This window comes from Camponotus floridanus, unplaced genomic scaffold (assembly GCF_003227725.1).
Source record: "Camponotus floridanus strain SB8 unplaced genomic scaffold, Cflo_v7.5 scaffold4, whole genome shotgun sequence".
Taxonomy (NCBI): domain Eukaryota; kingdom Metazoa; phylum Arthropoda; class Insecta; order Hymenoptera; family Formicidae; genus Camponotus; species Camponotus floridanus.
This window is the reverse complement of record NW_020229547.1, coordinates 2,790,589-2,817,816: the sequence shown is the minus strand read 5'-3', so window position 1 is coordinate 2,817,816 and position 27,228 is coordinate 2,790,589. Positions and strand designations below refer to the sequence as shown.

Genomic DNA, 27,228 nt, shown 5'->3' with positions numbered 1-27,228 from the left:
AACATCTTAAATTTTATGAGATTCCGATTATTGCAGTCCTTAAAAGTAAACATTTTGATATAAATATAAGAAAATGAAATAAAAATACCATAAATTCTATTTTTCTTCCATTACTTTTACTGGTTTTTTAGACAATGAATATTGGTAAGGGGAATTGAACTTTGGCAGAGTTTTTTTATCAGATAAAGAAATATGCATATCTGGAATGTACTATTATATTTTTTATATTTTTTCAATATGTATAGAGTGTGACCCCCTCCCCCATGTAATGTATCTCCATGTGCACACGTGATTAAATATAATTAAACGTGTCTAGCGAAATGTGTAAAATATATGATTAAAATAAACAATATATCATGAAAAGAAGACGATCTTGTTGTGAAAGTAATTTAATTCGATAAATTTCTCATACTGGTGATTAAATTTAATTTTGCTTAACCTAAAAAATGTAACTTCAATTGGAAGTATCTTGTTAAGAGAAAATTATAAAGAAGTTTCGTATATTTTGGTTATATGCGAAATGTACAATTTTTTATATCTAATAAAGTTTTATAAAACATCTTAAATTTTATGAGATTCCGATTATTGCAGTCCTTAAAAAGTAAACATTTTGATATAAAATATAAGAAAATGAAATAAAAATACCATAAATTCTATTTTTCTCATTACTTTTACTGTTTTTTAGACAATGAATATTGTAAGGGGAATTGAACTAGTTTTTGGCAGAGTAAATCACTTAAAGGAACGCTTATTCTCACCTAAAAACTTACTATATACAAATGTAGGGATATCAATTTCTCTTTCTGGAACGGGAGATATTTTAGAACAGCATTACGAGATATTAAAGGTTTGTTAACTATAGACTTATAATACTTTGCTAATTTTTATGATATTCCAACAACTCTATGCTTTGCAGGGTGACTGGGATAAATGGAGTTTTATCAGAACAAGAAATATGGCCATATCTGGAATGTCTATTGGAATAGTTTGTCATTACTGGTACAGTTTCTTGGACGCTAGAATGACTAGACGTACCATTGGTACGGTTCTAAAAAAAGTGCTTGTAGATCAAGTGATTTGCTCACCTCTTTGTATAGGTATATTTTTCTTGACATTAGCTGTGCTGGAGAATAGTAGCTTGACAGAATTTAAAGATGAAGTCCGAAAGAAAGCACACAGATTGTACATAGCTGAATGGGTTATATGGCCTCCAGCACAAGTCATTAATTTTTATTTCCTTCCTACACGGTACAGAGTACTTTATGATAACATGATATCTCTTGGTTATGATGTATATACCAGTCATGTAAAGCATGATATACGAACAAGTTAATAATTAATAGTATTTTGAATAATAGGACAATTTTAATGAAATTATAAATAGAAATGAATTTAAGCAACAATTAAACTTATTCATCAATTTGAAAAGCTTTTTTTGTATCATCTTTTTTGTCTTTATAGCATCCTTTGTGCCTTTTGCAGTAATTTCTTGTAGGCAGGACTAAAATCTCAATCTCTGACATTTATTGTAACATATTAATACATATATACTGTATGTACATACTTTGTATATAACACATACATACACACACATATATATATTATATAATTAAAACTGAATAAGTTTATAAAATTATAAATTATAGATGTGAATAAAATATAAACAAAATGTACAAATAAATAAAAAAGCTGCTATTTCTTTAATTTATTTCCATGTGAAATATGGATAAGATAAAAAATATTTTACGCTACACAATAATTTTTAAAATATATTGTGATGTGATATGTAATCTTTTTATCTTTCATATTGTAAGAAAAACTGTAATATAATATGTTTACCTAATTAATCTTCTTGCTTTGGCCTTACATATGAGATGAAGTCTTTTTACACTCTGCACATTAATATCGCAAGTATTTTTGATTTTTTAAACATTCTCAAATTTTAAAACATTCCATCATGAATGCCAATAGGTACCAATACAGCTGTAAACAACAGCAAATTGCGAGCTACTAATTTCCAATCATTTGGTACTGCATATGGTGCTAAAACATGTGTTAATCTATGAATCTGAAATATAAAATTTTCATTACTGATACAAAATTAATTGTAATTTTGCTATTAAGAAATTATAAGTTTTTTTTAAATATAAACAAGTATTTTAAAAGAAATTACTTCATGACTAGCACAGATGAAAATAAATGATGTAACCAACAAATTCAATACTGGGAATCTAGGTAATAACACAAGCACTCCATGTGAATCTGCCGCCAACCATATGTGGCCTTGTGCAACTAATGTCTCTAAACTTATTCTACCCAATCCGGCTAAAAGTGCAGAATGTTTTCCCCGTAATGCCAGTGATGCATTTCGAAGAGCGATATATCCTATAATCTAATAAAGTAAAAAATAACATTAATATAATATAGTAACGATAAGAGTTAATAAGTAGAAGAGAAAGAAAAATTGAAAATCAATTAGTATTACAGAAAGTAGAATTTATACCGGAATAAAAGCGACGTAAGAATGAATCTCCTCGCACTCTGATACAGAATGGCATAAAATTGTAAAAGTGGTATATGCTATTAAGGAGATCAACGCCAATACGGAGGATAATGCGGTGCCTGGAATGTGGTCTAATCTTTGAAGTGCGACAAGACCGGCTCCGAAAGTCAAGCCCCAAACCACGCTGTATCTGTCGACTCTCCAGCGAGACCACCATTCGCGAATGTCATCGTCAGTTGTTACGAATAACGCTTTCCAGGGCCTCGTGACGAAAACTTTCTCAAAAAATACCTGTACTGATACATAAGATAGGTGTTATTCTTTGAACGTATTCTCTAATAAAAATTACTCATTACCTCTGACATATATAGTATAGTAATTATCGATACAAGACCCAAGAGTTTCAAAGCAAAATATAGCAAGGCTCTCGGCCCATATTCCGCTAAGCTTCCGGAATATATTCTGGGTGGTAGCCAAGCGAGAAAGTAAATCACTAAAAACCAAAATGACACCAATGGTACAAAATGGTAGAATTGATACGGCCTGTTCATGCAAAGGCATAACGATACTGTCAATAAGTTTAATCTAAACATGACCTAAAACATACAATTATATTTTATTGTGAGCATAAAACGTACTTTAACGATTTGAGTATATCAATTATATAATTTTTCTAATACATACTCTAGCAAATCTGACAAGAGACACGTCGCCGGTTTGCCAAAAATAATAAAAGTGTCCATATCCAGATAGAAATAAATAAGCAGAATTAATTAATCTTAAGTACATATAAATCGGCAGAACATTTTTGGCACCAGTAACATGATATATGAGCACAACTGCTTGCATTAAGCCTCTCCATTCATCCGTTTGCTCTCTATTTAATACTCTCGGTCCTCTTTCACGATCTTCGGTAAAAAATAATCCAAGAGCCAAGATATATCCTAGTGGTAACCAAAAGCTGAACTCACTATAATATTTATTCTCTTTCATAAAAAAATTTGTCCTGCAAGTGAAATATAAGAAAATAGAAAATTATTAAAAATATATAATGAGAATAAAATTACAGATTAATATTAAGTGTGTCATTATACTTGCCTATCGCATAAATAGAAATATGCTAATATGATAGAAAAGAGGGCCAATGATGTAATAAGAGTGTAAAAATCTTGCATCTCAGGTTGCTGAATTTGTATAACTTCTGAAGCGCTTGCTTCTTCTGTATCATTTATCTCTTCGGCGGTAACATGAGAATAAGACACTTCAGAACGATATTTGCACGTTTTTCTGTATAACCACACTCCTCCTCCTATTGTTATACTGTAACAAATTATCAATTATTGTAACAGATTGTCAGTCCTTTTGAAAAAAATATATATTGCATACAAATAATAAATTAAATACTTAATTACAATAATGCAAGTGCAGATAGACTTAAGAGCTGTAGAGTAGTTGCCGGTTCAGGATAACTGCAACAGCTCCCATCATCGAAATTCATATGATCATTGCAGTATGTGTTTAATAATATTTGAACCTTATGACGGAGCGATAATGGACTTGCTAAATAACCATCTGGGCTTTGTTCGAGAACACCCATACCGACTAGTTTACTGCTTTGCCATATGCGAGCCTCACTATGAAACAATATCTGTATACACGACGATAGAATATTTATTAATTTTTTTCCTTTATATTTTGTCAATTGAATTACACACATTTCATCGATATTACCTTCTCAGCTGCTTTATTACATAAATTGATTTGTTTGTTATCTAAACTCGACAATTGAGCAGGTAGTCTTTCCTTAAGTACAGGATCTTGCAAGAGCCAAAGAAATCGAGATCCCTTCTTAGCCAGAAAGTCTACCGGTTGCACCAGTCGAAATAAACCTCTACTATATTCCACGTTGAGTTGCGTATCACTATTATTGTTTGCAAGAATCACAGCTGCGGCAGAACCCGCGACGATTACGCTAGGTGCATCCGTTTGCTGCAATGTCAAATTATGTATAGAAATTTTATCATTTCCAATTATATATAATCTCATATATATATATATTTCTTTGCTATATAATATTTAAAAAATGTTACCAAGCTTCTAAGGTTTTCTATCATAGAATTATCGAGTCGTGGTCGCCATAAGAACTGTACATTTAATTTAAGCTGTCCATCATTAAAGCCTAAGTCGGAGTTTTCCGGCAACTCCGTGAGATCTGATGCTTTGCCATCGATTACAAATTGTGAAACAAAATATTTATATAATTGTCTTACTCTAGCATCACCAATGAATACAAAATGATTATGGTGGCCCATGAAAGCTAGATACCTCATACATCTTCTGCTATCTCTGCAAAAAGACACAATCTTTTTTTTATGCATACAACAGTTAATCTCCAAAGCAAATTGAAGATAATAATCTTACGTTTGCGTATAGTGATGCATCATGCAGCCGTACGGTTGCCATTCTTTATCTCCTTTGTATCTACCTTCTGTCAATAACCACTTGCAAGAATCACTACCTACAAAAACAGATTCTTGACAATAAATTATGTGACAAAAATAAAATACTTTTGAAGAAATTTAACAGTAATAAGAAAAAGAGTTGCTGTGGAATTAAAATAATATATATTTTTGATAAAATTATTCAACCAATATATAAAAATTGTTTATCTCAAAATTTTATATACAAGGCAAATAAATCAACAGTCAGATAAAAAAAGTTACTTTTATCATACCATAAATAAGATGTATGACTCCATGGTATATAATAAAACAGATAACAAGCGCAGTGGCTAATTTCTTTGCACTTGTTACTGTAATAAGGCTAATAAAGTGTTCCGCTGATGTCATGAAGGAGTCTCGGTAGTTCACATCGACACTGCAAAATAAAAATTGCGTAATCCAGTACATTTGTATAATCCAATATTACATTTGCATCAATTTGCGCACTTATATATTGACATTGTCTCATTCGCATACCTGAATGTATGCGGCTCGATGTGTTTTTCTCTCACATTGAAGTCGTTGACAACGATCGTGATCAGCTGATGCTAAATTATTCGACGCGAAATTTATTCGCCGTCATTCACCTGAAAAGTGTCTTCGCGCTTGAAAGAAACCCGTGTCATTTTCGCCCGCAAAACGCGGATCCGCGGACGGCAAAAATATCCCGATTATTCAGCACGATTTGCAATTAGTGCGGTAAAGTAACGTCACGCCGGAAAATGCGTCTGATTGGCTCTTATTTTCTACGCGATGCAATCCCTACCATCCATACCTAACTGCACCGTTGCCGTCCCGAGTGAATCACAGGACAGAAGGGCGAATGACTCGCGGATTGAGAGCTGCTGGCCTTCGACTGCGCTTTCTGCTGCGCTCGAAAAGCGAGTGAAGGACCGGGAAAAGGCGCACTCGCGCTCGCGAAAACGCGGAAGAGGAGGGAAATGGGGCGAGAAAGTGCGCGAGAAGTGCAGTGGTGAAGCGAAACGCGCTTAAACCTAGGGGGAAATCTATTTAAAGGGCGTCTCGCATCTATTCTGCGCAGCGCTGATTGGCGGCCACCGCACGCTTTCGTGACACTTGCGATTTCACGTATCTGCGTACCGTTGCGTACCGTCATATGATTCTGTCAGGCGGCGTTACGCGGAATTGACAGATTGTCAGTGTGCGCCAATTGTCATCCGTCAGCTGTCAGGCGACTATCGCGGCCGCGCGGACGGTGAGAAGACGCGGCAATTAACAACACAGGTCCTTGTACGTTAACCACGAGAAGATGTCACTTTTCGGAGTAGGCAACCCATTTTCCACGCCAGTAGGGCAAAAGATCGGTACGTCTGCTTTTTATTTACGCATGCCGTATGACGTATTACGTGCGTATTTACACCCATTTTTCCTGCAATTATCGCGTTGACATAAATTGAGATTGCCAGAGAAGAGAACTCGTGTACACTAGAAGACGTTCTACGTATTTTAATGAATTAATTTCAATGTAAATAAAAACATTATGCTCTAGATAAACTGCAATAGCGAGTTGTCTTGTTCTTGTAGCTTGCCTTCAGTATTTTCTATCTCATTTCAGAGTCCGCTACAGATGGTAGCTTACCAAGCGAGAATTGGACGCTTAACATGGAAATATGTGATATTATAAACGAAACCGAAGATGGACCGAAGGATGCTATTAAAGCGATCAAACGCAGGCTCAATCAGGCGGCCGGCAAAAATTACACTATAGTCATGTATACGCTTACCGTTAGTATTAAACCATAATGATAAAATCATATGATTGGATATGACCTAGTTCACTTACATAATGTCATGTAATTGAAGGATACATTAGTCATGCATGTACCTTTACAGCATAATGTTGTAAATGATATAATTAGGCATTATTGACATTTTTGACCTTTGATCAATTTATACACTTAGTGTCAATTAGATCAGTTAGTCTATATAGTTATAGACATGTTATAAATATAATAATATTTTTGCAAGATTATGTCGAACAAAATTTATAGCATACTATTATAATTGAGTAAACCATAGTGATGCCATTTTTATGTAACAGGTATTGGAGACATGTGTGAAGAATTGTGGGAAACGCTTTCACGCTCTTGCTTGTTCAAGAGAATTTGTGCAGGACCTAGTTAAATTAATTGGTCCCAAAAACGAACCACCAACTGCAGTTCAAGAGAAAGTTCTAAGTTTGATCCAAACATGGGCAGATACATTCCGTCATCAGCCACACACTCAGGGTGTTGTACAGGTTTATCAAGAATTGAAAATAAAAGGCATACAGTTTCCAATGACTGATCTGGATGCCATGGCGCCAATTATAACGCCAGAAAGAGTGAGATATCTTCTAAATAGAATATGGATTATTAATGTTTGATCAAATTAAAAATTACTCTTTTTTTTTCTAAATAATATTTTTACAGAGTGTACCTGAAACAGAGCAAATTCCAGCAAGTCTGACTACATGTGAACAGCCTGCCTCTTTGGGAACACATGTACCCCCTCAAACATCACAATCTGTTGGACAGTTAAATCAGTTAAATGAACAACAACTGGCCAAGTTACAAAGCGAGCTTGATGTCGTTCAAGGAAACATGCGTGTATTATCGGAAATGTTGGCGTATTTTACAAGCCCGGATCAAAGTAGTAAACAACAACCAGATTCCGCGGATCTTGAGCTATTAAATGTATGATTTTTAAATGCATCTTTTTTTTTTATTTCAAATTTATTTATAGAATTTTATATAATTTTTTTTTACACATGTATATATGTTTTTTACTTTGTGGGACTATATTTTTATGACTTTTTATGACTATGTTTTTATAACACAAGTTTATACATTAAAATAATTATTTGCAGGAACTCTATTCAACATGTAAAGCAATGCAAGAGCGTGTTGTCGATTTAATCGGTAAATTGGCCCATGACGAAATGACAGCGGAATTGTTACGCATTAACGATGAATTAAACAATCTATTTCTTCGTTATTCACGTTATACAAAAAATAAGACGCAAGTGCCAGCAAGCACTATATTAGCTCAGGCGATCGGACATCCACCGAATGCCGAATCGACTCCAGCACCAGCTCTTACTAAACGAGAAGCGGAATCGCTTATAGATTTATCTGACGATATGCAAGACTTAACAAAACAGATGAGCGAACTCGGTAAGCGTCGAAATTAAAATAATTTAATAAAAAATTGAACAATATAAGATGTTGCATTAAATTCTATGTGTAATTTGTCCATATATTTTCTATATCTCATGTATAGCTATATTTGTCTTCTTTTCTTAAGACTGATATTATTCTATCTTGTTCCAAATAATAGGTGCAGCTGAAGATGTGGATAAAAATAAAATGGACCAAAAGAAGAAAAAAGAGGGAGATAATGATGAGTTTGATATGTTTGCACAATCGCGTAATGCAACATATGAAACAACAAAGAATAGGTACTATATTTTATTTTATTGTACATTTATAAAATTGTTATTTTTGTAATAGCAGCAGATTACTTTAATGAAATTAAAATTATTTTAATGGAATAATATTACTATATATAGTTTAGTATAGACATATGTATGTGTGTGTATGCACTATAAGAAATATAATCTTTTGAATCTCAAGAAAACATTGCATAGTTAAAATAAGATTGTGTAACAGAAAATAGGAAACAAAGACTTAATTTTTGTTCTACACAATTATATAAAAAAATTTTTTTTAGCAAAAATGATAAGTCAAGAAAACATGAATTATATTGCATATTTTAATCATTTCAAAACCCACACAAAAGATATAAATTTTACGTTATAACACATATGTATATGTTTATATTATAAATTAATTTTTAATCAATTTTAATATTTTTAAATTTACAGCGGCAGCAAATACGAGGATAACTTGGAGCAGGTGAGAGGAGGTAGCCTAAGTACGGCAATTCTCAACCGCAATAATCCTAAGCTACCTCAGCAGACAGCTACTAGCGCTAGCGTGCGTAACACACACATTCTCTTTCCTTCTTAAACTAATTAGTTAGCTAAAACTAATCATCATTCTTCTCGAATCATACAACAAAATTATTCCTTTTTAAAGGAATTTAAGTCCATAAGATATAATTAAATATAAACATTCAAATTCTACACAATTGATTATTGATATTTGATGTTAACTTTAATGTGACAAGTGTTGTTAATACTCAATACATTAGTCTCTATGCCTAGTATTTAGGTGTCAATTTGTTATTTACAATTGTGATAATATCCAAGAGTACTTATTATAAATCTGAGATTGTCTTGATAAATATATTCAAGATAATTAAGTGTTATCGTTATATAAGTATATATTGATTATCTGAGTATTAATGGCACTATTATAAATCTCTTATAAGGCAATTTCGGATATCACAGATTATATTTCAAATTATTTAACAATAAAGATAAATCAAAGAATTTTTATTAGTCTGAAGAAATTTATTAAAACAGTAAAATTGTTAAAATTTATGCGAAATTGCTTTAAGTATAAGATAATAGATGAAATTAGAGAAACATACAGGCACTAAAAGGAAACAAGGTATGGTAACTTGATGAATCTTGCTTATATGCTTAAATATTTGTTACATCACAATTGCACATCGCTTCTAAAAGATTTAATTTCGATTATGTTACTGTTGGGTTTTGTTTGCATCAAAATTAATACATATTGTTTGTTATTTTGTTTTGTCATTTTGTTCAATGTTTGTGTTTGTTTTTCGATACTCAGCCGAATGTGGAATCTGAATTCAATGAAATGGCAGCCTGGTTAGATCGCACAGTAAGTATCGTCTAGGCGTAAAAATTAATCTTTTTATAATAGTTAAAAACAAGCTCCAAATGTTTGTAAAATAATCATAACATACGAATTTAAGGGATTACACATCACATTTTTTTGCAATTACATTTTGTATAAGAAAATCGTTGTTGAATAGTATATTTTACATTGCAGCCTGGAGGACAAGGCGATCAGGAATCTTTGACATCATCGGAATTCGAGCGTTTTTTAGCAGAACGCGCGGCCGCGGCTGAAGCTTTACCAACTCTCCCTACAGCGACAACTGCCACCTCGAATTCTTCGACTACCGGTAATCAGAATATCCAGCGCCAAATTAACAAAGATCAAGACAAATCTTTATTCGCTCTTTAAGTACCTTGGAACTCTCTGTTGTAAAACGTGGGAGACTAAACTGGGACTATCGTGCTAAGTTTAAACGGCATGTATGATTTTCTGGTTAAATCACCGTTCCCGCTGTATCACTATAATAATTATAATTTAAAATATCGATTTGTATTTTTAACATTAGGAGCTGGAAAGATATAGAACATACAAAGGCACGGGAGACAAAGTACATACAGGAGAAAAATGCTTTATGCTTGTACGTACTTAATAAGGTAACTGATATACTATACAATCATATTTGAGATATTATTTCTGTTATAAAATTGTGGTCGTAATATGGATAAGTTGCTTCAAAGTTGTGATTATGAATTATGCGAATGATAGCATGTTAAGGATTAATTTATGTTTGTACATAAGCGACAATATGCGTCCATGAAAATTTCCAGAGATCATAATAGATCTTATGATAAATCTTGTCTGATCGAATCAGAATCGAGTAAGATCGCATTTAGATCAAACTTCCGAACTGATGCATGGATATTCGGACAAACGTTTACAATTGAATATAATCGATCTTATCTATATATTAACAAACTATTTTTCTATGTTGAAGTAAATTTTGTCTCAGCTATTTGACATTCTATACAAAGGTACACACATTCTACAGAATTATTGTTATTTTTACTATTATGATTCCTACTATTGTAGAGACTCTATATTAATAACTTATTAATATATAAATTTTAGAATCATGAATTTATTATTACTGCTAGTATCCATTAATACAGTTATGTAATATTATAAAATATTATACAAATGATTAATATATTCTCTGGAATTATTGTAAATGCAACAGTAACATTGGTGACCAGAGATCTTTTTTTTTGTCCTATGTTACAGCTCTGGAGAAAAAGTGATACTTTAGCTTTATCCATAATGAATCCCTGAGAATTTTATATTATTTACCCTAACATTCAATATTGTACTTCCTAAGTTTATTTTGCTTATGTTTCTATATTGTATTTATGCATATTTAGTGCGAATAGATGGTTAAAAAAATAGAAAAAAGTACACCTGCGGTGCCTGTATTGACTGAACTCGCAGTTAATAAGGATATAATATGTACTCTTCACTTATGCAAAAAATAAAACTGTGCATCATAACAAAATTTTATTCTTCTATCTCTTATTGTGATTTTTATGTATATTGCATTTTTAAATATAAAAAAAATTTATATATGTAATATCTATGTAATTTATATTATATTAATTATTATATGTATCTGAAGAGACACAATTATTTTTATATATATTTTAAAAGATCTTAGCTTGACATAAATCTATATATTGAAGATATATTAAAAATAGGCATTTTTTATATTAATTAAATATTTGTTTAGAGAAATTAAGGCCCGGTTACACCAACGTTATTTCAGCTTTAAGTGAAACTTAAATATCTGTCTATTTATTTAGAAAGAAAGATAAAGATAGAGTATATATTTAAGTCTCGCTTAAAGCTAGAATAACGTTGGTGTAATCAGGCCTAAATTAATTAAGATTGTTTAAAGAATTAAATTAATTATTTGTTTAGAGAGATAATCACACAATTAAAAATGCAAGATAAAATACTCCAATAAAAAATTCCTTGGAAATTAATGGTAAGACATATCTTACTTCTTGTATTTTATGTATTTTATCTTAATAAGGAAAAAAACAATGAGATAAGCGATTGTAACATCGGGTCTGTTCTTTTTAGCTGCACTGCTGCAATAAGATAGAAAGTGACAAACGTACTTTCTTTCACTCTAACCAGAGAGAAATCTTGCACTAGTGCAGCTAAAAAGAACAGACTCATCGATGTCTCGATATTCAAGAAATTTCTCTCCCGCATCCACTATCGCACTGTCTCCCACTCTTTTCCGTGGGTCCAGTAGTCCAATCTCTAACCAAGTTCGTCATCATGAGTAGCACCAGTTCGTGATTTCGTAAGCGCGTGGTAGAAGCCGGGGAGTAATCACCGGGGGCTTGCCTCGCTATCGGCAGCAATTTGTTGCGACGATCCGTCTGTGAACACGCGACAAGCGTGACAACGACTCGCTCGCGGATGATCTGGGCATCGCGCACGCGAAACGAGGTTCCCGCACTTCTCCGAGGACGAGGATCATGTATACCGTGTCTAAGGGACCTAGCAAGATCGTAGCGAAAACACGACGAGGTACTTGATTCTGGATTTCTCGCGTCCGTCGAGATTGTCGACGATCGGCGATCGATCGCGAAAAAAAAAAAAGAAAAAAAAAACAAAAAACTGACTGTGAAAAACTGACTTCTCGCGAATCGTCGCTTTTCGCAGGGATCAGTCAGAAACTCGAGAGGCTGGAAACTCTACGTGATATGACGAGGAAGGCCGATCCCGAGGATCCCGACCACGAGGTCACCCGGTGAGAGAGAGCGAGAGAGAGAGAGGAAGAGCGAGCGAGAAATAGAGAAAGAAAGCGATAGATCTTAACCTCTTTTTCGAACTTCTTTTCCATGCGTTCCTCCCTCTCCCCCGCTGCGCCGGGCGATTACGCAATTCATCATATGAACTCTCGGCAATCGAACCAATCGACTCCGTCTTTGGTAGATTTCTTAATTTCGACGTACGATTGCTGTAGATTTCTTAATTTCGACGTACGATTAATGCTCTGTGTGATATTGAAATTAAGGAATTTACAAAAAGCAGAGTTTGAGTTCTCTTCCGAGAGGCTCACGTGTAACTTGCGGCGTAAAATCGCCGAAATTCCACATTACTTATATTAGTTTTTATAATTTGTGCGATTTGTTTGTGTGATGCGTCACTCGTCGAGATTTCTGATCAGGCTTATTTAATGCAATATAATGCGAAAATTTATTATTGAAAATTTGCCTCTTAGCGCGAGGCTTACATTTTTTTAGCGCGTTAACGTATGATGTAATAAGAAAGATGTTTTACAGTTATATAGTGATAATTTTTTATTATATTAAAAAACTATATTAAAATGCTAAATTTTTTTTTCCAATAAATTTTCAAATAAAATTTCTTTATTACATCATATGCTAGCGTATGCGAATCGCGTTCTACAACTATTCACGTAAATGCAAGCATCGTTTATAGATTATGCTATATATTTACATGACAAGCAATTTTAACAATACATTGCATACTGTTACATAAGATTGTAAGCGTGTGTAATAATGCATAACAAAAAAAATTATTTGCTTTAGTACTTATAATGAAGTCTCTATTCATATATTTCACGCTCACAGTAATGTACCAAAGCCGGTCTTCCATATAAACGGGAAATCGAAGCTCATCTCACAGCGACATCAGATGCAAGAAGACATTTCGCCGCAACACAAGGAACTTGTCTTATTTATTAGACAATGTAGGTAGAAAAGTTCTCTGCATGCGATAGAATGTAGAGTTGCTTTCTTGAATGTTACATATGAGATGAATAGACTAAATGAGGTGTGATAGAGGAAAATGTGATCTTCAAAAGAGGTGTTGGTGTGAAATTCTAGTTCAAGAAAAAAAATAAAAATTTTACATATATATTGTGTGATATATATCCTCTTTAAAATTGAGCCAAATTTTTATTTTTTTTTTAATAGCATGGAATCAAGTTAGTACACTGCAAAGATGCGAGTGTTGCAATGGCACAGAATGTACAGAATTTTGCAGTAAGTAGTAATACGACAAACCAAAATTAATTAGCAATTTGCAATAATATTATTATTTGTCTTTTTCTTTGCACACACACATACACATATATATTTCTATATTGAAAATAATCTTTTTCAATTGCATTCAATACATACATATAAAATAAATTTTTATTTTATATTTTTTATTTATTTCTCCATAAACAGAATTATCCTATTTCTAGTTTAATTTTCTACATTCTATATAAAAATAGTATAATTACAAAAGAAAAACATTCTAATATATTACAATATATGTATGTTTTGCTTGCTACAGATCCTAATTCCATAGTATATTACAATGATGGTGAACCAAACAATAGCCTTCAAGGTAAATGTAACATTATTATATATAACAATATTTGTTGTACATTGTTTTAAAATTAATTATAATATCCTTGTTCCTCACATTATATATTACAATAATTAACTGTACAAAGTCTCTCTCCTGAAAATCGCGTTAAAGTATGAATAAATTATTTCAGACTTCAAACCATTTGATTTGGAATCTTGGTGGGGCAAACGATTGTTTAACAACATCACGAAGTCGCTCTGAAATATTCAAAAAATCTGAAAGCGGTTTCCTAAGGATGTACTTGAAAGTAGTCTAAAATATGGGGCAACTGGTACACTACATAAATTAACCGGTGTCGCGTTTGAAATTTGAGTCTGAAAATTGATAACGAAATAATTTAAATATAAATTACAGATGTGTGAGAGGAAGTTCAAGATTCTAGATCGAATCCTATCAAATTGTTCGTATATAACTACGATCGCATCACACTATTTGTTACAAGGCAATACATTAATACATATATATCCGCGAGCTTCGAGAATGCACACGTGTACGCAATAATAGTAATACTGTTATTAATTATAAAATTGTTTACTGTCAAATTGTTAATAACAATTGTTGTTTATATGCATTTGTTAACGCGATCTTTCTAATTTTTGGAATATAGATAACATAATTCTTTTGTTGCTCTATTGAATTAGAATTGCTCAATTTTAATAGCGTACAGAGAATTGTCATTCTCGTACAAAGAGCTTCGAAATGTAGCAGCAGCAAAGTTTTGCGAAACTTTCAGTAGACAATAAGTAGAATAATGCAAGATATGCGAATGCAAACGTCCCTCGTATTAGAAAAGATACATATTAAGTCCTGATTAGGTTTTAAAAACACAAACCGAAGCCCCGAGGACGTCATACAGTGTATACCAATGGATATACCAAAATATTTAAATACAAAGGCCCCGTGCTGTGCGGTATGAATCCTGCGTGAGGTTGATGAATTTTTTAATCTTAGAAAATGTATATATTGCATGCAATGGTCGCGTGAATGCATGACAATGTTACGGGTATTGTTACGACGATTATGTCCGAATATACTTTTATGTATGAGCAAGGGTTTAGCATAAATTCGTAGACTGATAATATGTAAGAAAGTTATCATATTGTTATTCGCTGAAAGTCACATTATTCGCGTTAGCTTGCAGTAATAGGAGTCCATTGCAGAGTTTGCTCATCAAATTGTTATATTATGGCAGATTAAATTGTTTCTTCCTCGCATTATTACGTATTTGTCGGGCCACTATACATATATATATAGAGCTCCGATTAATGACAATTTAAATGCCACAATATATCACGCGTCTGACAAAGCAAAGTTCGCAAGAGTAGTCGTAATGTAGCATAAATCAAATTTGGCCACGCGTGGCTGAATTACACATGATCATGAATAAATCTCTTTATACACACAATTTATTATTTCCTTTTTTTACCCGTTTATTCTTCATCGATATCTATGTGATTCCTATCATTCTTATAACGCAATAAATATTAATTATTATTGAATTAAAAATATAAAATTCACAAATGAAATTTATATTGCTTTATTGTAAACTTTATTGTAAATTATCATTATTTCTAAATTAAAACTTTATAATTGTAATTTTAAAATTTATGAGTTATCATTCAATAATTTATTTTTTGTAATTTTTCTTTCATGTTTATCCAATATATATATATATATATATATATAGATATAATGTAAATATTTTGTAATTATTGCTATATATTTTAATAGTACAATTGAACACTGCAGATGTATTGCTTTCTTTTGCTTTAAAAAACTTCGTATGTCATTGTATAGAATTAAACATTGTTTAATTTAATTCTGTGTGTGCAATGCCTATAAATATATAATTTTTTTGTAAATCTGTACCAGTAACATTAAAAAAATAATTTAAAAATATAAATAATAAATAGGATATATAAAAAAGTTTATTTTGAGATATATACAGAAAATATGAATTAAAACTGTTGCAATATATGTAGTTATTACTTACTAATCAAAGATTGATATTCCATCATCTTTTCATTGAATAAAGATTTTTAATATATTAAAAAAAATAACTTTTTTTTTCCTTTTATAATTATCTTCTCGGAATTCTCATGTAATGCGAAAACAATAACTGTGTTCCTTCCAATTAGAACAGAGATCAGTCCTTGAGACCTAATATAAGAAATAGATAATTTAATATAATTTTGTGAATAATTTCAAGTTAAAAAATAGTTAAACTTAGGGACATTATATTTGTGATTGAAGACTACATGTAATTGATAGGATTCTTGTGAACTTATTTTGTAATAACTAAGATTAATTTTTTTAAATGCTGTTGCAATACCTTATATACATCTTTTTTATTTAGATTAGCTTTTTTTAAATGATAAATAATTTTTTGCATATTGGCAATTCTTGAATTTCTTCGTTTTAGTTGTTGTTGCAATGTTTTTACTTTTTTCTGCAAATGTAACATTTTTTTACGTTCCATAAAATATGTATATGATGTTTGAATAGAAACATGCATACTTTTTTCTGTGCCCGTATTCTGAAATATATATATCATTTGATAATACATAAAATTTATACTATATAGATATATACTGAAACCTCTTAATAGCGCGCAGAACTGAATGTAATAACAAAGTTGTCCCTACTTTATTCCCAAATGAACTTCAGGATTATAATAGTATCGATTTGTCCACACACTTTACTTACATTTGTATACATTTTTTGAGTAAAAATATTACGATAATATAAGATTATAAAATATTTTTTGTTTAATAATTAATGCTGTATATTGCAGCATAAATTTCATTTTAAAATACAATCTTTATAGAATTTTTGAACGATTTTTGTTCATCAATTTTTTATTAAAATAAATTGTTAAATTATAAAATATTATTATATGTATAAGTTTGAACAAAAAAACAAATAGATATTATCAACATTAAATTCATATCGAATTGGAAGTTTCATAAATAATATACTTATCTAAATTGTTACAATACATACATACATACATACATACATATATACATACATACATACATACATACATATATATATACACACACACACACACACATATATATATACATATATATATATAGACACACACACACATTATATATCTTATAAATTTTTCAGAATTGATTTATACACTTTATTGTATTCCAACAGCTGGAATGAAGTCATCTTTATACCTAAATTAATTTAAATTTTTGATTCATAATAATAATAAATATATAAATTATAATAAATTGAAGTTATGTGATAATTATGAAAAATGATAATTTTGTTAACTGATTCATATTTTTTTGAACAATTAATTTGGTTTCCTTAAAATTAAAATAAAATTTTAAACTTTAATTTAATACATTTTTTTAATTACACATATTTAATAAGGTTTATGATAACTTTATTAATTAATTGTACATATTTTTCTATCTGTACATATTTATATATTAAGTTAAATTACCATTCCCATAAACAGATCTCTACTCTAACCATTTTTAGTGATTTATATATGTCATAATAAATATCACTTTCTATATGTCACAATATCACTTTTCAGCATTATACACATTTTCTAAAAGACCTTCTTTTTCAATTGTGTTAGATATTTCATTGCAAAATAATTTTGCAGACTTATGTAGATAAAGAATTAAGACAATTCACAAATAATGTTTATAAAATTATTATCAATTATTAATAATATATTCCAATTAATAAATAATATATATTTCAATTAATAATTCATGAAAAAATAGAATGAATAAAATACACTAAACTTAATATAAATATTTGTTACTTACTTTAAAATCTGAAGAGTTTGTGAATAAATAATTTAATTGCAAAGTTTTTGTTTATAAAATTAGTCTTGAAAATGATTCTTCTAATGCTTTTGTTTGAAGAAGCCATTTATTTAAACATTCTTTTAATTTTCCATCTAGGCAAGAATGTTTATTTCGTATTCTTAAATTCTGTGTCATTTGATAAAATTGCAATTTCGTTTTTCTTTTTATATATAAACATTTTTTTGAAATGCTATTTTTAAAATATCGCTTTGTAATTTCCCTTCTTGAATTTGTTTTACATTAAAAATCTTATCCTCGTATGTCATGAATTTTTTTTTATCCAAAATATTATCCACTTCAAAAAACCCAGTCAGCCAGCAAGTCTGTTGAATAGATTTTGCTAAATGGTAACTACAAATTTTTATCAGCAGAAAACTTATAAATTTAATATATTAGTAAATATAAATTAATATATAAATTATATAGACAGACCCGATAAAACTGTAATAAAATCTGCTGATATAATCTGACAATAGATTGTGTATGTAGATTCTGCTGTTTCTGTTATCAGGTTTGTGAATAGGTCTTACCGACATATTATAAGCCTAATGTAAATACAATTGATGCTAATTTACTAGCAATTTACTAACTTCTGAATAAATTTGTCATCAATCTGCTGACATATTACATGCATTTTGCTTACAGAGATTTAATTTATAAACATGACAATTTGTGACATTCGAAAAATACATCTTTTATATACTGCTGAGAAAAGACTTACAATAGTATTAATAATTTATTCCCATAAATATATTATTGCATATTATAATGTGCATCTAGCACATATAAAATATCTTGCACGCTATTTTGAGGTTTACTATTATGAGATTTCATTATACTTACTGAAAGGTTATCTTTTTTATTTAATGCTGAGGCTTCTTGCGCATCTGGTTTTGAAACCTGTAATTTAATAAAATTTACTTATATATCTATAAAATTAACTTATATATCTATGTACATAAATCATAATTCTATAGTAATATAACATGTAATTCTATAGTAATATAACTGTTTTTCTAAGTGTACAGACCTCATCCAACACTTCCATTTGCTTTTCACATATATCATCTAAATAGATTGTAATATCATGTGTTTCTATATCATCTGCTTCTGTGAGATTATCATCTATATTCTAAAAAAAATATATATATATAATTAAATAAATAATTACTAGTTAATATTAAGATTAGCTGAATTTAGGAAAGCCTCACATAAAGAGTGTCTCCAAAAATAGTAGGAATTGCATCTTTTTTTAATCTTTTCAGTACGCCGTATTCCTCAAAAGATTGCGGAGTAAAATGTTCACTACAAATGCGTTTTGTTGAAGTCACTTTTATGTCTCGCAACTGGTCGATTGACATCCATTTTGCAAATCTTTCCACATCTCTTACTGGAAATCTGTTAATCAATTGTTAATTAATTATTATATTATGTATATATAATTATATACGATTTAATTCTTTTAATGGATGTAAATACTATGTACGTATACAGACGTGCAGATGTAGCTTACTTGTGATAAGTTACATTGCTATATGGTTGCCAAATATTCTTGCAGCCTTTGATACAACAATTGTTCACCATAATCACTTTATTTTAGTATAATAAATTTTTTCTCACTTTCACTCTACCCCCCTTTTTTAATATGTCAAGTCGATTAGAATCTAAAATCATTTATTGTTCTTATTAAAGACGTTTTTTCTCGCACATGCGTATGAACGTAATTTCATTGAAGTGTCAAAATCATAAAATAGGGGCACTTTTAAGCCTTCTATTTTCAGAAACAATTTGGAAATGCTGTAAAAAATAAATAAAAGAAAATATACATTAAAATACACATTAGATAATTGCAAATAATTCTTTAAATTTGCATTATGTATCATTTTCCTTATCAGAGAGAAGACTAGAGATGTCATGGCCTACTTTTAGGTGATCCCTGAAAGTGATACTCCCTCTATGGACATTGAAAATGTGGACATAAACTACAAAGCCAAAGTCAATGAGTTCTCAAAAGGTATAATGTGCACAATTTCTGGTTTCGTTCCGTGCTATGTGCACGAAATGCCGGTAGCACCAGAGTATAACAACAAGACACTCATGTATATAAATTGATAGTAAATAAATTATTCAATGCGCGAAAGATACTGTAATCTTCCAATGTAATGTTCAAAGATGAAATAAATATTTTTCTATATTCATCAAAATAATTCTCCATGATGAAAATCATTCCAACTCCTCGGCGGTACGAGCCACGCAACTTTTATTAACATTTATTTAATGAAAGGAACAATGATAACTCTTTTATTAAAACGAAAATCTCGTCTAGGAATGCGAAAAAGAACGCGAGAAAAATACAGTGTTTTCGCAACGGTAATTTATTAATTTATTTATGAATATTTTCCTTCTTATTATATATATATATATATATATATATATATATATATATATATATATAATATTTTATGGAGCCTTCCATTATATTAATTATTTAGATCTATGACTAGATTATTTTAATCGAGCATTTTCTGGATTATATTTAGATGGCTAAAAAATAAAACGATAAGTTGTTCCATACAAATTTTATTTGACTTAATATTATTAAAAAAACTTTTGCTCGTATAAATCGATTTCATATCAAAACGATAATTTATTATTTTCAATTTGTCATTACGAGTCTTACTTGATTAAATAAATTACGTGAAATATGCGTTTCGAAATCTATCACGTTATACGTAGTTACAAAAAATATATTTTTTATGAAAGATAATTAATTATTCATCACACATTGAAAACGTAATGATATACTTTCAACTAGGCAACCATAAAAATAATGAAAAAATTATTTAACGTTGTTAATAATTAAAACCCAGAAAGAATTTACATGATAAAAAAATTAAGTAATATATATTTATTAATTATTTTGTTAATTTTTTCATATAATTCTTTTATATATATCTTATGAAAATAATAAATTTGTTGTGTCTTTGCGCGTAAAAATCGATTTCATATGGAAATCATAATTTATTATTTTAGATTTCTGCAATATTAGTCACGATTGATTTGGAAAAAGAATTTGATAATATACAAAGCGTTTGGCACATTACTATTTTATTATTCGAATATACCGTGAGAATGATAACAAAGCCGTGACATGTACTCGTATAGCTCGCTTGCTATACGTCGTCAAGGCCGAACATGATATTATTGATAATTCTCTGCCGAAATATTTTATGTACTACATATACACGTGGAATTTTAAATTATAGAAGTATATTTTATTTTAAATCAATTAATTATAAACGATTGATGTATCACGAAACCTTTTGTTATGCTAATGATTTGAATTACGAATGATTCGATTGTTTTATCGCGCTTTTCCAAAGTCAAATCTTATAATATTTAGTTTTGCATTTTAAAAGACTGAGAGCGAACTAAATAAATAAATAAATAAATAAATAAATAAATGATGTTGAGAAAAAGAAAAAGAAGACTCATAAATAAATAAATATATAATATAAGTATATAATATAAATATATAATATAAATAATAGCGTGAAAAGAGAGACATACTAATAATTTTATATAATAAATTATTATTAATTAAATTATTTATATTTTTATTTATATTATTTATATTATCAGAGGGACATACATGTTACCCTCTGAGAACATTCGTGGACATTGTTTTGTAATTCATGTCTTCGTTTTTAATGTCCATAGAGGGAGTATCGTTTCCAGGGATCATCTAAAAGCTGGCCATGACATCTCTCAGTCTTCTTTCTGTCCGTATTAAATATTTCAATGAAATCTTGAATGAGATGGCGCTCACAAGACAAAGAATAAGATATAGAAGAGATATAGAAGAGAAATTTGATGTAAGTAAATAAATTTTTTTTATATCGTAATTTGATTATATATCAGCTAATGTCAGTTTTTATATTTTTTAAGAGAAACAGTATGTGAAACAGAAGTTACTATTTTTCACGTTTCGTGATGAAAGCCGATGAAATAATGCCACATAATGCGGAAGAGCGAAGCTCGCAAAGCTCGCAGGTAACTATATAAGTCAGGTGTATTTATTTACATTGTTATTTACATTATTATATACACATTATTATATATATATATATATATATATATATACACACATATATACATATATATGTATATATATAAAATTATAAATTTATATATTTTTTGTAATTGAATATTTTACCATTGTTTATATATAATATATAAAATTATAATTTTGCAATTATAATTTTTTATAGATTATATACAAGAATAGTGATATAGGGCCAATGATACAATCTCAGAATGGTCCAAAATTTCTTGTAATCCTAACATTTGCATGCGAAGCTCTAATAGCATGTGTTAGACAATTAAATATAATGGATGAGGAATGTGGTGATGGAAATTACGGAACTACACTTGCTCATACTGCTGGTGTCATAAAAGTAGCAATCAAGGTACAACGGATACAACAAATGTATTTTCAATGATAGTATATAGAATTATTTCATATATGCAGGAAGGCAGAATCTCAGCAACAAGACCCTCTATAGCATTTACACAGATAAGTCGAATTATTGAGAGAGAAATGGGTGGCTTAGAAGATGGAATATATTCATTATTTTTTGATACTATTGCTAAGGTGAGATTATGAAATTCTTTTTATTTTTAAGATTGCAGAGAGAAATCTTGAAAAATATTTTAGAGTTTTCTTAGATTTCAAGATGATGAGCAATTAACTGCAAATATGTGGTTAAATGTCTTAACCTCTGCAAACAAGACATTATCTGAGGTCAGTGGAACATTAATCGGTGAACGAAGTATGTTGAATGCTTTGATACCTGCGCAACATAAATTAAGAGATGCGCTGAATTTGGGATTAAATCCTGTTGATGCATTTGGAGAAGCTGTTAAAGCTGCTGAAACTTCTGCTATGCAAACAGTGTATATGTCAAAATCACATGCAGTTGATTCTACAAATTGCAAGGTATTATTTAACATGTTTTACACACATATATACTGTGATATTGGTATTTGATAAAATTATAATTTATACAGATATTCAAGTATCCAGATCCTGGAGCACATGCTGTAGGTATATGGATGAGAGCTGCTTATGAAGGTTTTAAATTAAAATTTGGTTGTGAATTTGATGTATAGGAGAAAAATAAAATATCTTCTTGTTTTTACACATACATTTTTATCCTAGTAAGATAATTTATTAGAATTATGATATATTATAACTGAGTACATATAATTTCTATGAAATCGTTTTGACAACTATCATGCCTAGCACCTTCCTATTGGCAACCTGATATGCAATTGTGTAAATTTAGTTTTGTGTTTGCATTCTTGAGTATGTATATATATGCACATATGTGTGTGTATGTATGTACATGCAAACATGTATGTATTCTCATCTTGTCGAGCCAACGTCGAGATTAGCTATCATAATGTCACGTGTCACTATGTCGACTTCATTTTTGTTTTATCACGTGAAAAGGACGAAAAAAATTAACTTTGTGGAAAAGTTTTGCTGAACAATCTACGAGCAGATAGGTGATGGGATTGTGTGTTATAAAGATATCTTGATTAAGGTTATGTCACAAATTATTAGTTTTTTTTTATAAGTTCTGCGTTTTTTTTTTAATTTGTGAATCACGTAAAGCTCATTTTGACTTCTAATTTGCAATCAAATTTCGGACAAAATATTTTATATGCTGCGTATATATACATTACACATATATATATATATATATATATATATATATATATATATATATATTCCTATATAAAGTTTATACATATGTTTATACTAATTCTTTAAATGTTTTTATATATAAAGTTATATCATAAGCCATTCAAAGTAATATAAATCATTTAAAGTAACATTACGTCACAATTGTAATTATATTCAATTAACATATGGATTGTTATTCTCCATGTTTGATAGTTATATTGATAAGACTATATGATAGTTATATTTGGGAAATACAATTATTATATTAGATTATATTCATATTACACATTTAAAAAAATATAATTTTATGCAATATTATTTGCTGTACATAAATATAAAGTACATAAATACAGTTATTTTATTCTTATAAATTGTCAAACATATATTTCAATTATCATACATATATTTATGTGATATAATTTTAGGCTATATAATTTATAAGAGAACAACCTAGGACCATGTGAAGAATTATAATATTGTGGACTTTTCATCTTAGATAAATAATAAGAAAGATTCACAAAAACTCTTGTGTCTTCCAAAAGCAATGAATGCTGCAATTGCATTGTGCACCTTCTGTGAAATGCATGGACCTAAAGTTATATTTACCACGCAAACATATCGTAATTATGATACACAAAACATAGAAAAATTAAAATTTTATGGGCCCAAAGAAGTGTTAAGACAGAGCCATAATTCCTTGGAGGATATACAGGATGAATGTGAAGGCTGTCAAAGTATTGGAAATATCAAATACTTGAGTAATGAACATGAAACAAGGACATCTTTTCTATCTGCTCAGCAATCATTGATGCAAGATATTGGAAATTTGTTAAAACATGCTTGCATTAGGTACAATAATTGTATTCAGTTTATATCTTTCAATTAAATTTTTAAAATTATATTAAAAATTATTATATATAAATTATTATTAATCATAAATTACATAAATTCAATTTTATTATAAATTAAAGTTTTTTCCCATAGTTTTATTAAATATATTATTTAATATATATAATTCCTTAGAATTCTTTTCTGTTATTGCCAATTTCTTTTTTCAAGGAGTCTAAGCTGCGAAGTACATCCTGGCAAAGAAGGTGTTTGCTACTTTGGAGATGAATATAGGGGGCATGTTTTAAGTCATACCTTTACATTAAAAGATGCCCAGGTGAATTATGCAACGAAAAAGCATGTTTGGTAGTTATTACAACAAATTTTTCAAGTCATGTCATTGATATTATTTCAATTATTATAGAGCTTAACATTTTGTTATAATATCATACAATTTTTTTAGTATATGTTTTTTTTTATATTTCTATTTGGTATATATATTGGTATATATGTTTTTCTTTTGATAGGCAAGAGGATTTAGGAGGTGGTGCAGTTTTATTGTTTTCATGAGAGATAAACAATTCTTATTGAACATGTGGCCATTTTTAATCGACAATTTAAAGGAAGTAATTAAAGAGCTGCAAGATTTTGCAGAAAAAAGATATAATGTGGAAGAAGCAGAATGCCCTCAGAGGGCAATGAGACTAACAACAGCGAACAGTGGAGCAGGTTGCCATAGTTCTATAAAATCCAAACAATCCAGAACACTTACTGATATAACAAATGAGAAGCATGTTTTTATAAGGTAACTATTATGTTAATATTATATACGAATTGTAATAAAAAAAAGAAAAAAATTATATATAATTATTTATTATAAATTAATAATATTTTAATTGTATTTTAATCATGTTATAATATATCTATTTCAGAATTCACATGTGGTTAGTATGGATCCTTAGTGCTGGTGCAAGGCACTTCATAGAAATTTTCCCAATGAGTTTATTAGATAACGAACTTAATTATAATTTCGAACATCAAATTGGTTAGCAATTATATATTTATGATAAAATATAATTGATATTATAAAAAATATATCCTATTTTTTAATAAAAATTATAATTATCACAAATAATTTCCAGATACTGAAGGAAATTTTACTTTAGTAAACGCAAAATTGCCAATAAACTTAAATTTTAACTCGGACGATTCGGAATTTTTGCCAGAATTTGCTGAAATCGCGGAAAAATCTATTGTTGTAATTTTACGAGATCTGAAACAAATACTAGGGAAGGATCAGTTTAGACAGTTGCTGTATTCTTGCCTAACTGGTGTGCAAGTGCTGGTAAGAGGTCCGAAAATTCAAAGATTGGAATCTTTATACGGGCTTAGCAGTCTTATACCAAGAGCATGTCGAAGAGTAAAAACACAAACATTGGAATATATGGATCCTGACATGTGCAATTTTATCGGTATTCTAGAAAAAAATAATAAAAATATAAAAACATTACATGATCAATTATTAGAAAGAATTTCTTAACAATATGTGTAATATTAAAATCTTCAGGTGTAGATACCTCAGTGGCAATTCCTTTACCTTGCGCAAGTGTATGCAGACTCGATATAATACTCAATGAACACAAATTCGAAAACACAAAGTCCCATATAGTTAAATGGACTGGTATATTACCATCAAAATTACCAACCTTGTTAATAAAAATTGAAAAATCACTTGACAATGAGAAACTCGGAAATTCAGTTCTCAAAGCACATTTTGCAACTCTTTTAGAAGAATGGGCCAAGTATGAATTTATTTACAATTATGCAGAAAATGTTTTAATAATAATAATATATATGTATATAGTTAATAAGTTATATATTTGTTCATATATAGAATTTATATAAATAAATAGGTTAATATTTTTATGTGAAAAATTTATATCATATTCTCTCACATTAATTTTTAATATATACATAATTTTTCAGATATTAAGAATTAATATGTTAAAAAAATATATTGCATAAATTTTAAAACAAGAACACTATTTTTCTATGATTATATATATTATTTGTGTCTTAAAATATATGTATTTATGAAATTAATGAATATTAACGTATTTTCATTAATATTACAGTATTGCAAAAGTTGTTCATGCGATGAGCGGACGAGGTCATCGCGGTGATCTTTCTGGACTCATGCTCAGTTTGGGCGCTGGACCTCAAGATAAAAAGTTACTGGATGCATGGTCTATGGGATTACCATCTAATCCAGCATAATCTCTCACAAAAATTTAATGTATTCTATTGCACGCATGTAGTATATTATATATCGTTGAATAATGTAATATTTATTGTAAATCATATATTTCTCTATTCAGATTCCGAGAGGAATGCTTATGTGTGTTCAAGGTTGTGCGTCTTTTTTTTATTTATGATTTAATTAAATAAAAACGAAAGTTTTAACTATCTTGAGAACTTATTAAAATATGATACAAATGATTATAATAATAAAGCATTTGTCATATAGTTAATACAATATAATTCAAACTATCATATTTGTTTT

General features: G+C 29.4%; 6 protein-coding genes across 13 annotated transcripts; 4 read left to right on the top strand and 2 right to left on the bottom strand.

Moving 5' to 3' along the window:
* The first annotated feature begins 249 nt into the window (after nt 1-249).
* Nucleotides 250-1,587, top strand: LOC105251782 (mpv17-like protein 2). 3 transcript variants are annotated; one of them, XM_011258800.3, is made up of 3 exons: nt 250-384; nt 686-847; nt 917-1,587. In XM_011258800.3, the coding sequence occupies exons 2-3, from the start codon at nt 689-691 to the stop codon at nt 1,331-1,333; spliced, it is 576 nt and encodes a 191-aa protein (XP_011257102.1). In that variant the 5' UTR covers nt 250-384; nt 686-688; the 3' UTR covers nt 1,334-1,587. The 3 variants fall into 3 exon arrangements, with proteins under 3 accessions (XP_011257102.1, XP_011257100.1, XP_011257101.1); XM_011258798.3 differs by having other exon boundaries at nt 250-414; XM_011258799.3 differs by lacking the exon at nt 250-384 and adding an exon at nt 426-601.
* On the bottom strand, nt 1,060-5,766 carry LOC105251781 (N-acetylneuraminate 9-O-acetyltransferase). The gene is made up of 13 exons (XM_011258797.2): nt 5,482-5,766; nt 5,238-5,380; nt 4,925-5,021; nt 4,594-4,849; nt 4,235-4,492; nt 3,916-4,151; nt 3,602-3,823; nt 3,188-3,509; nt 2,860-3,099; nt 2,504-2,794; nt 2,174-2,392; nt 1,840-2,068; nt 1,060-1,241 (listed from the first exon to the last, which is right to left on the bottom strand). Exons 2-12 carry the CDS (start codon nt 5,350-5,352, stop codon nt 1,943-1,945), a joined length of 2,382 nt encoding a protein of 793 aa, XP_011257099.1. The 5' UTR covers nt 5,353-5,380; nt 5,482-5,766; the 3' UTR covers nt 1,060-1,241; nt 1,840-1,942.
* Nucleotides 5,767-5,823: 57 nt separating this feature from the next.
* Nucleotides 5,824-11,331, top strand: LOC105251780 (TOM1-like protein 2). Of its 2 annotated transcripts, XM_025411389.1 has the most exons (10): nt 5,824-6,329; nt 6,581-6,750; nt 7,067-7,348; nt 7,437-7,700; nt 7,874-8,180; nt 8,344-8,464; nt 8,891-9,002; nt 9,771-9,821; nt 9,993-10,257; nt 10,348-11,331. In XM_025411389.1, exons 1-9 carry the CDS (start codon nt 6,275-6,277, stop codon nt 10,188-10,190), a joined length of 1,560 nt encoding a protein of 519 aa, XP_025267174.1. In that variant the 5' UTR covers nt 5,824-6,274; the 3' UTR covers nt 10,191-10,257; nt 10,348-11,331. The 2 variants fall into 2 exon arrangements, with proteins under 2 accessions (XP_025267174.1, XP_025267175.1); XM_025411390.1 differs by lacking the exon at nt 9,771-9,821.
* Nucleotides 11,332-12,077: 746 nt separating this feature from the next.
* LOC105251784 (MAPK regulated corepressor interacting protein 2) lies at nt 12,078-15,642 on the top strand. 3 transcript variants are annotated; one of them, XR_889233.3, is made up of 7 exons: nt 12,081-12,377; nt 12,513-12,600; nt 13,448-13,566; nt 13,793-13,861; nt 14,160-14,213; nt 14,368-14,508; nt 14,592-15,642. XR_889233.3 is itself a non-coding variant. In XM_011258801.3 (6 exons), exons 1-6 carry the CDS (start codon nt 12,326-12,328, stop codon nt 14,436-14,438), a joined length of 453 nt encoding a protein of 150 aa, XP_011257103.1. In that variant the 5' UTR covers nt 12,080-12,325; the 3' UTR covers nt 14,439-15,642. The 3 variants fall into 3 exon arrangements, 2 of the variants coding, with proteins under 2 accessions (XP_011257104.1, XP_011257103.1); XM_011258801.3 differs by having other exon boundaries at nt 12,080-12,377; nt 14,368-15,642; XM_011258802.3 differs by lacking the exon at nt 13,793-13,861 and having other exon boundaries at nt 12,078-12,377; nt 14,368-15,642.
* Nucleotides 15,643-16,054: 412 nt separating this feature from the next.
* Nucleotides 16,055-19,912, bottom strand: LOC105251785 (THAP domain-containing protein 1). Of its 3 annotated transcripts, none has more exons than XR_003123218.1 (8): nt 19,599-19,912; nt 19,297-19,483; nt 19,116-19,217; nt 18,929-18,985; nt 18,044-18,408; nt 16,570-16,773; nt 16,231-16,397; nt 16,055-16,073 (listed from the first exon to the last, which is right to left on the bottom strand). XR_003123218.1 is itself a non-coding variant. In XM_025411554.1 (8 exons), exons 1-6 carry the CDS (start codon nt 19,667-19,669, stop codon nt 16,595-16,597), a joined length of 528 nt encoding a protein of 175 aa, XP_025267339.1. In that variant the 5' UTR covers nt 19,670-19,912; the 3' UTR covers nt 16,055-16,073; nt 16,231-16,397; nt 16,570-16,594. The 3 variants fall into 3 exon arrangements, 2 of the variants coding, with proteins under 2 accessions (XP_025267339.1, XP_011257105.1); XM_025411554.1 differs by lacking the exon at nt 18,044-18,408 and having other exon boundaries at nt 16,570-16,686; nt 16,755-16,773; XM_011258803.3 differs by lacking the exon at nt 18,044-18,408.
* A 1,986-nt stretch (nt 19,913-21,898) lies between these two features.
* On the top strand, nt 21,899-27,104 carry LOC105251837 (folliculin). Its single transcript, XM_025411497.1, has 14 exons — nt 21,899-21,960; nt 22,034-22,138; nt 22,357-22,554; nt 22,617-22,739; nt 22,803-23,060; nt 23,156-23,219; nt 24,509-24,510; nt 24,541-24,686; nt 24,897-25,002; nt 25,193-25,470; nt 25,598-25,710; nt 25,808-26,137; nt 26,233-26,467; nt 26,801-27,104. Exons 2-14 carry the CDS (start codon nt 22,079-22,081, stop codon nt 26,940-26,942), a joined length of 2,055 nt encoding a protein of 684 aa, XP_025267282.1. The 5' UTR covers nt 21,899-21,960; nt 22,034-22,078; the 3' UTR covers nt 26,943-27,104.
* Nucleotides 27,105-27,228: the final 124 nt, after the last annotated feature.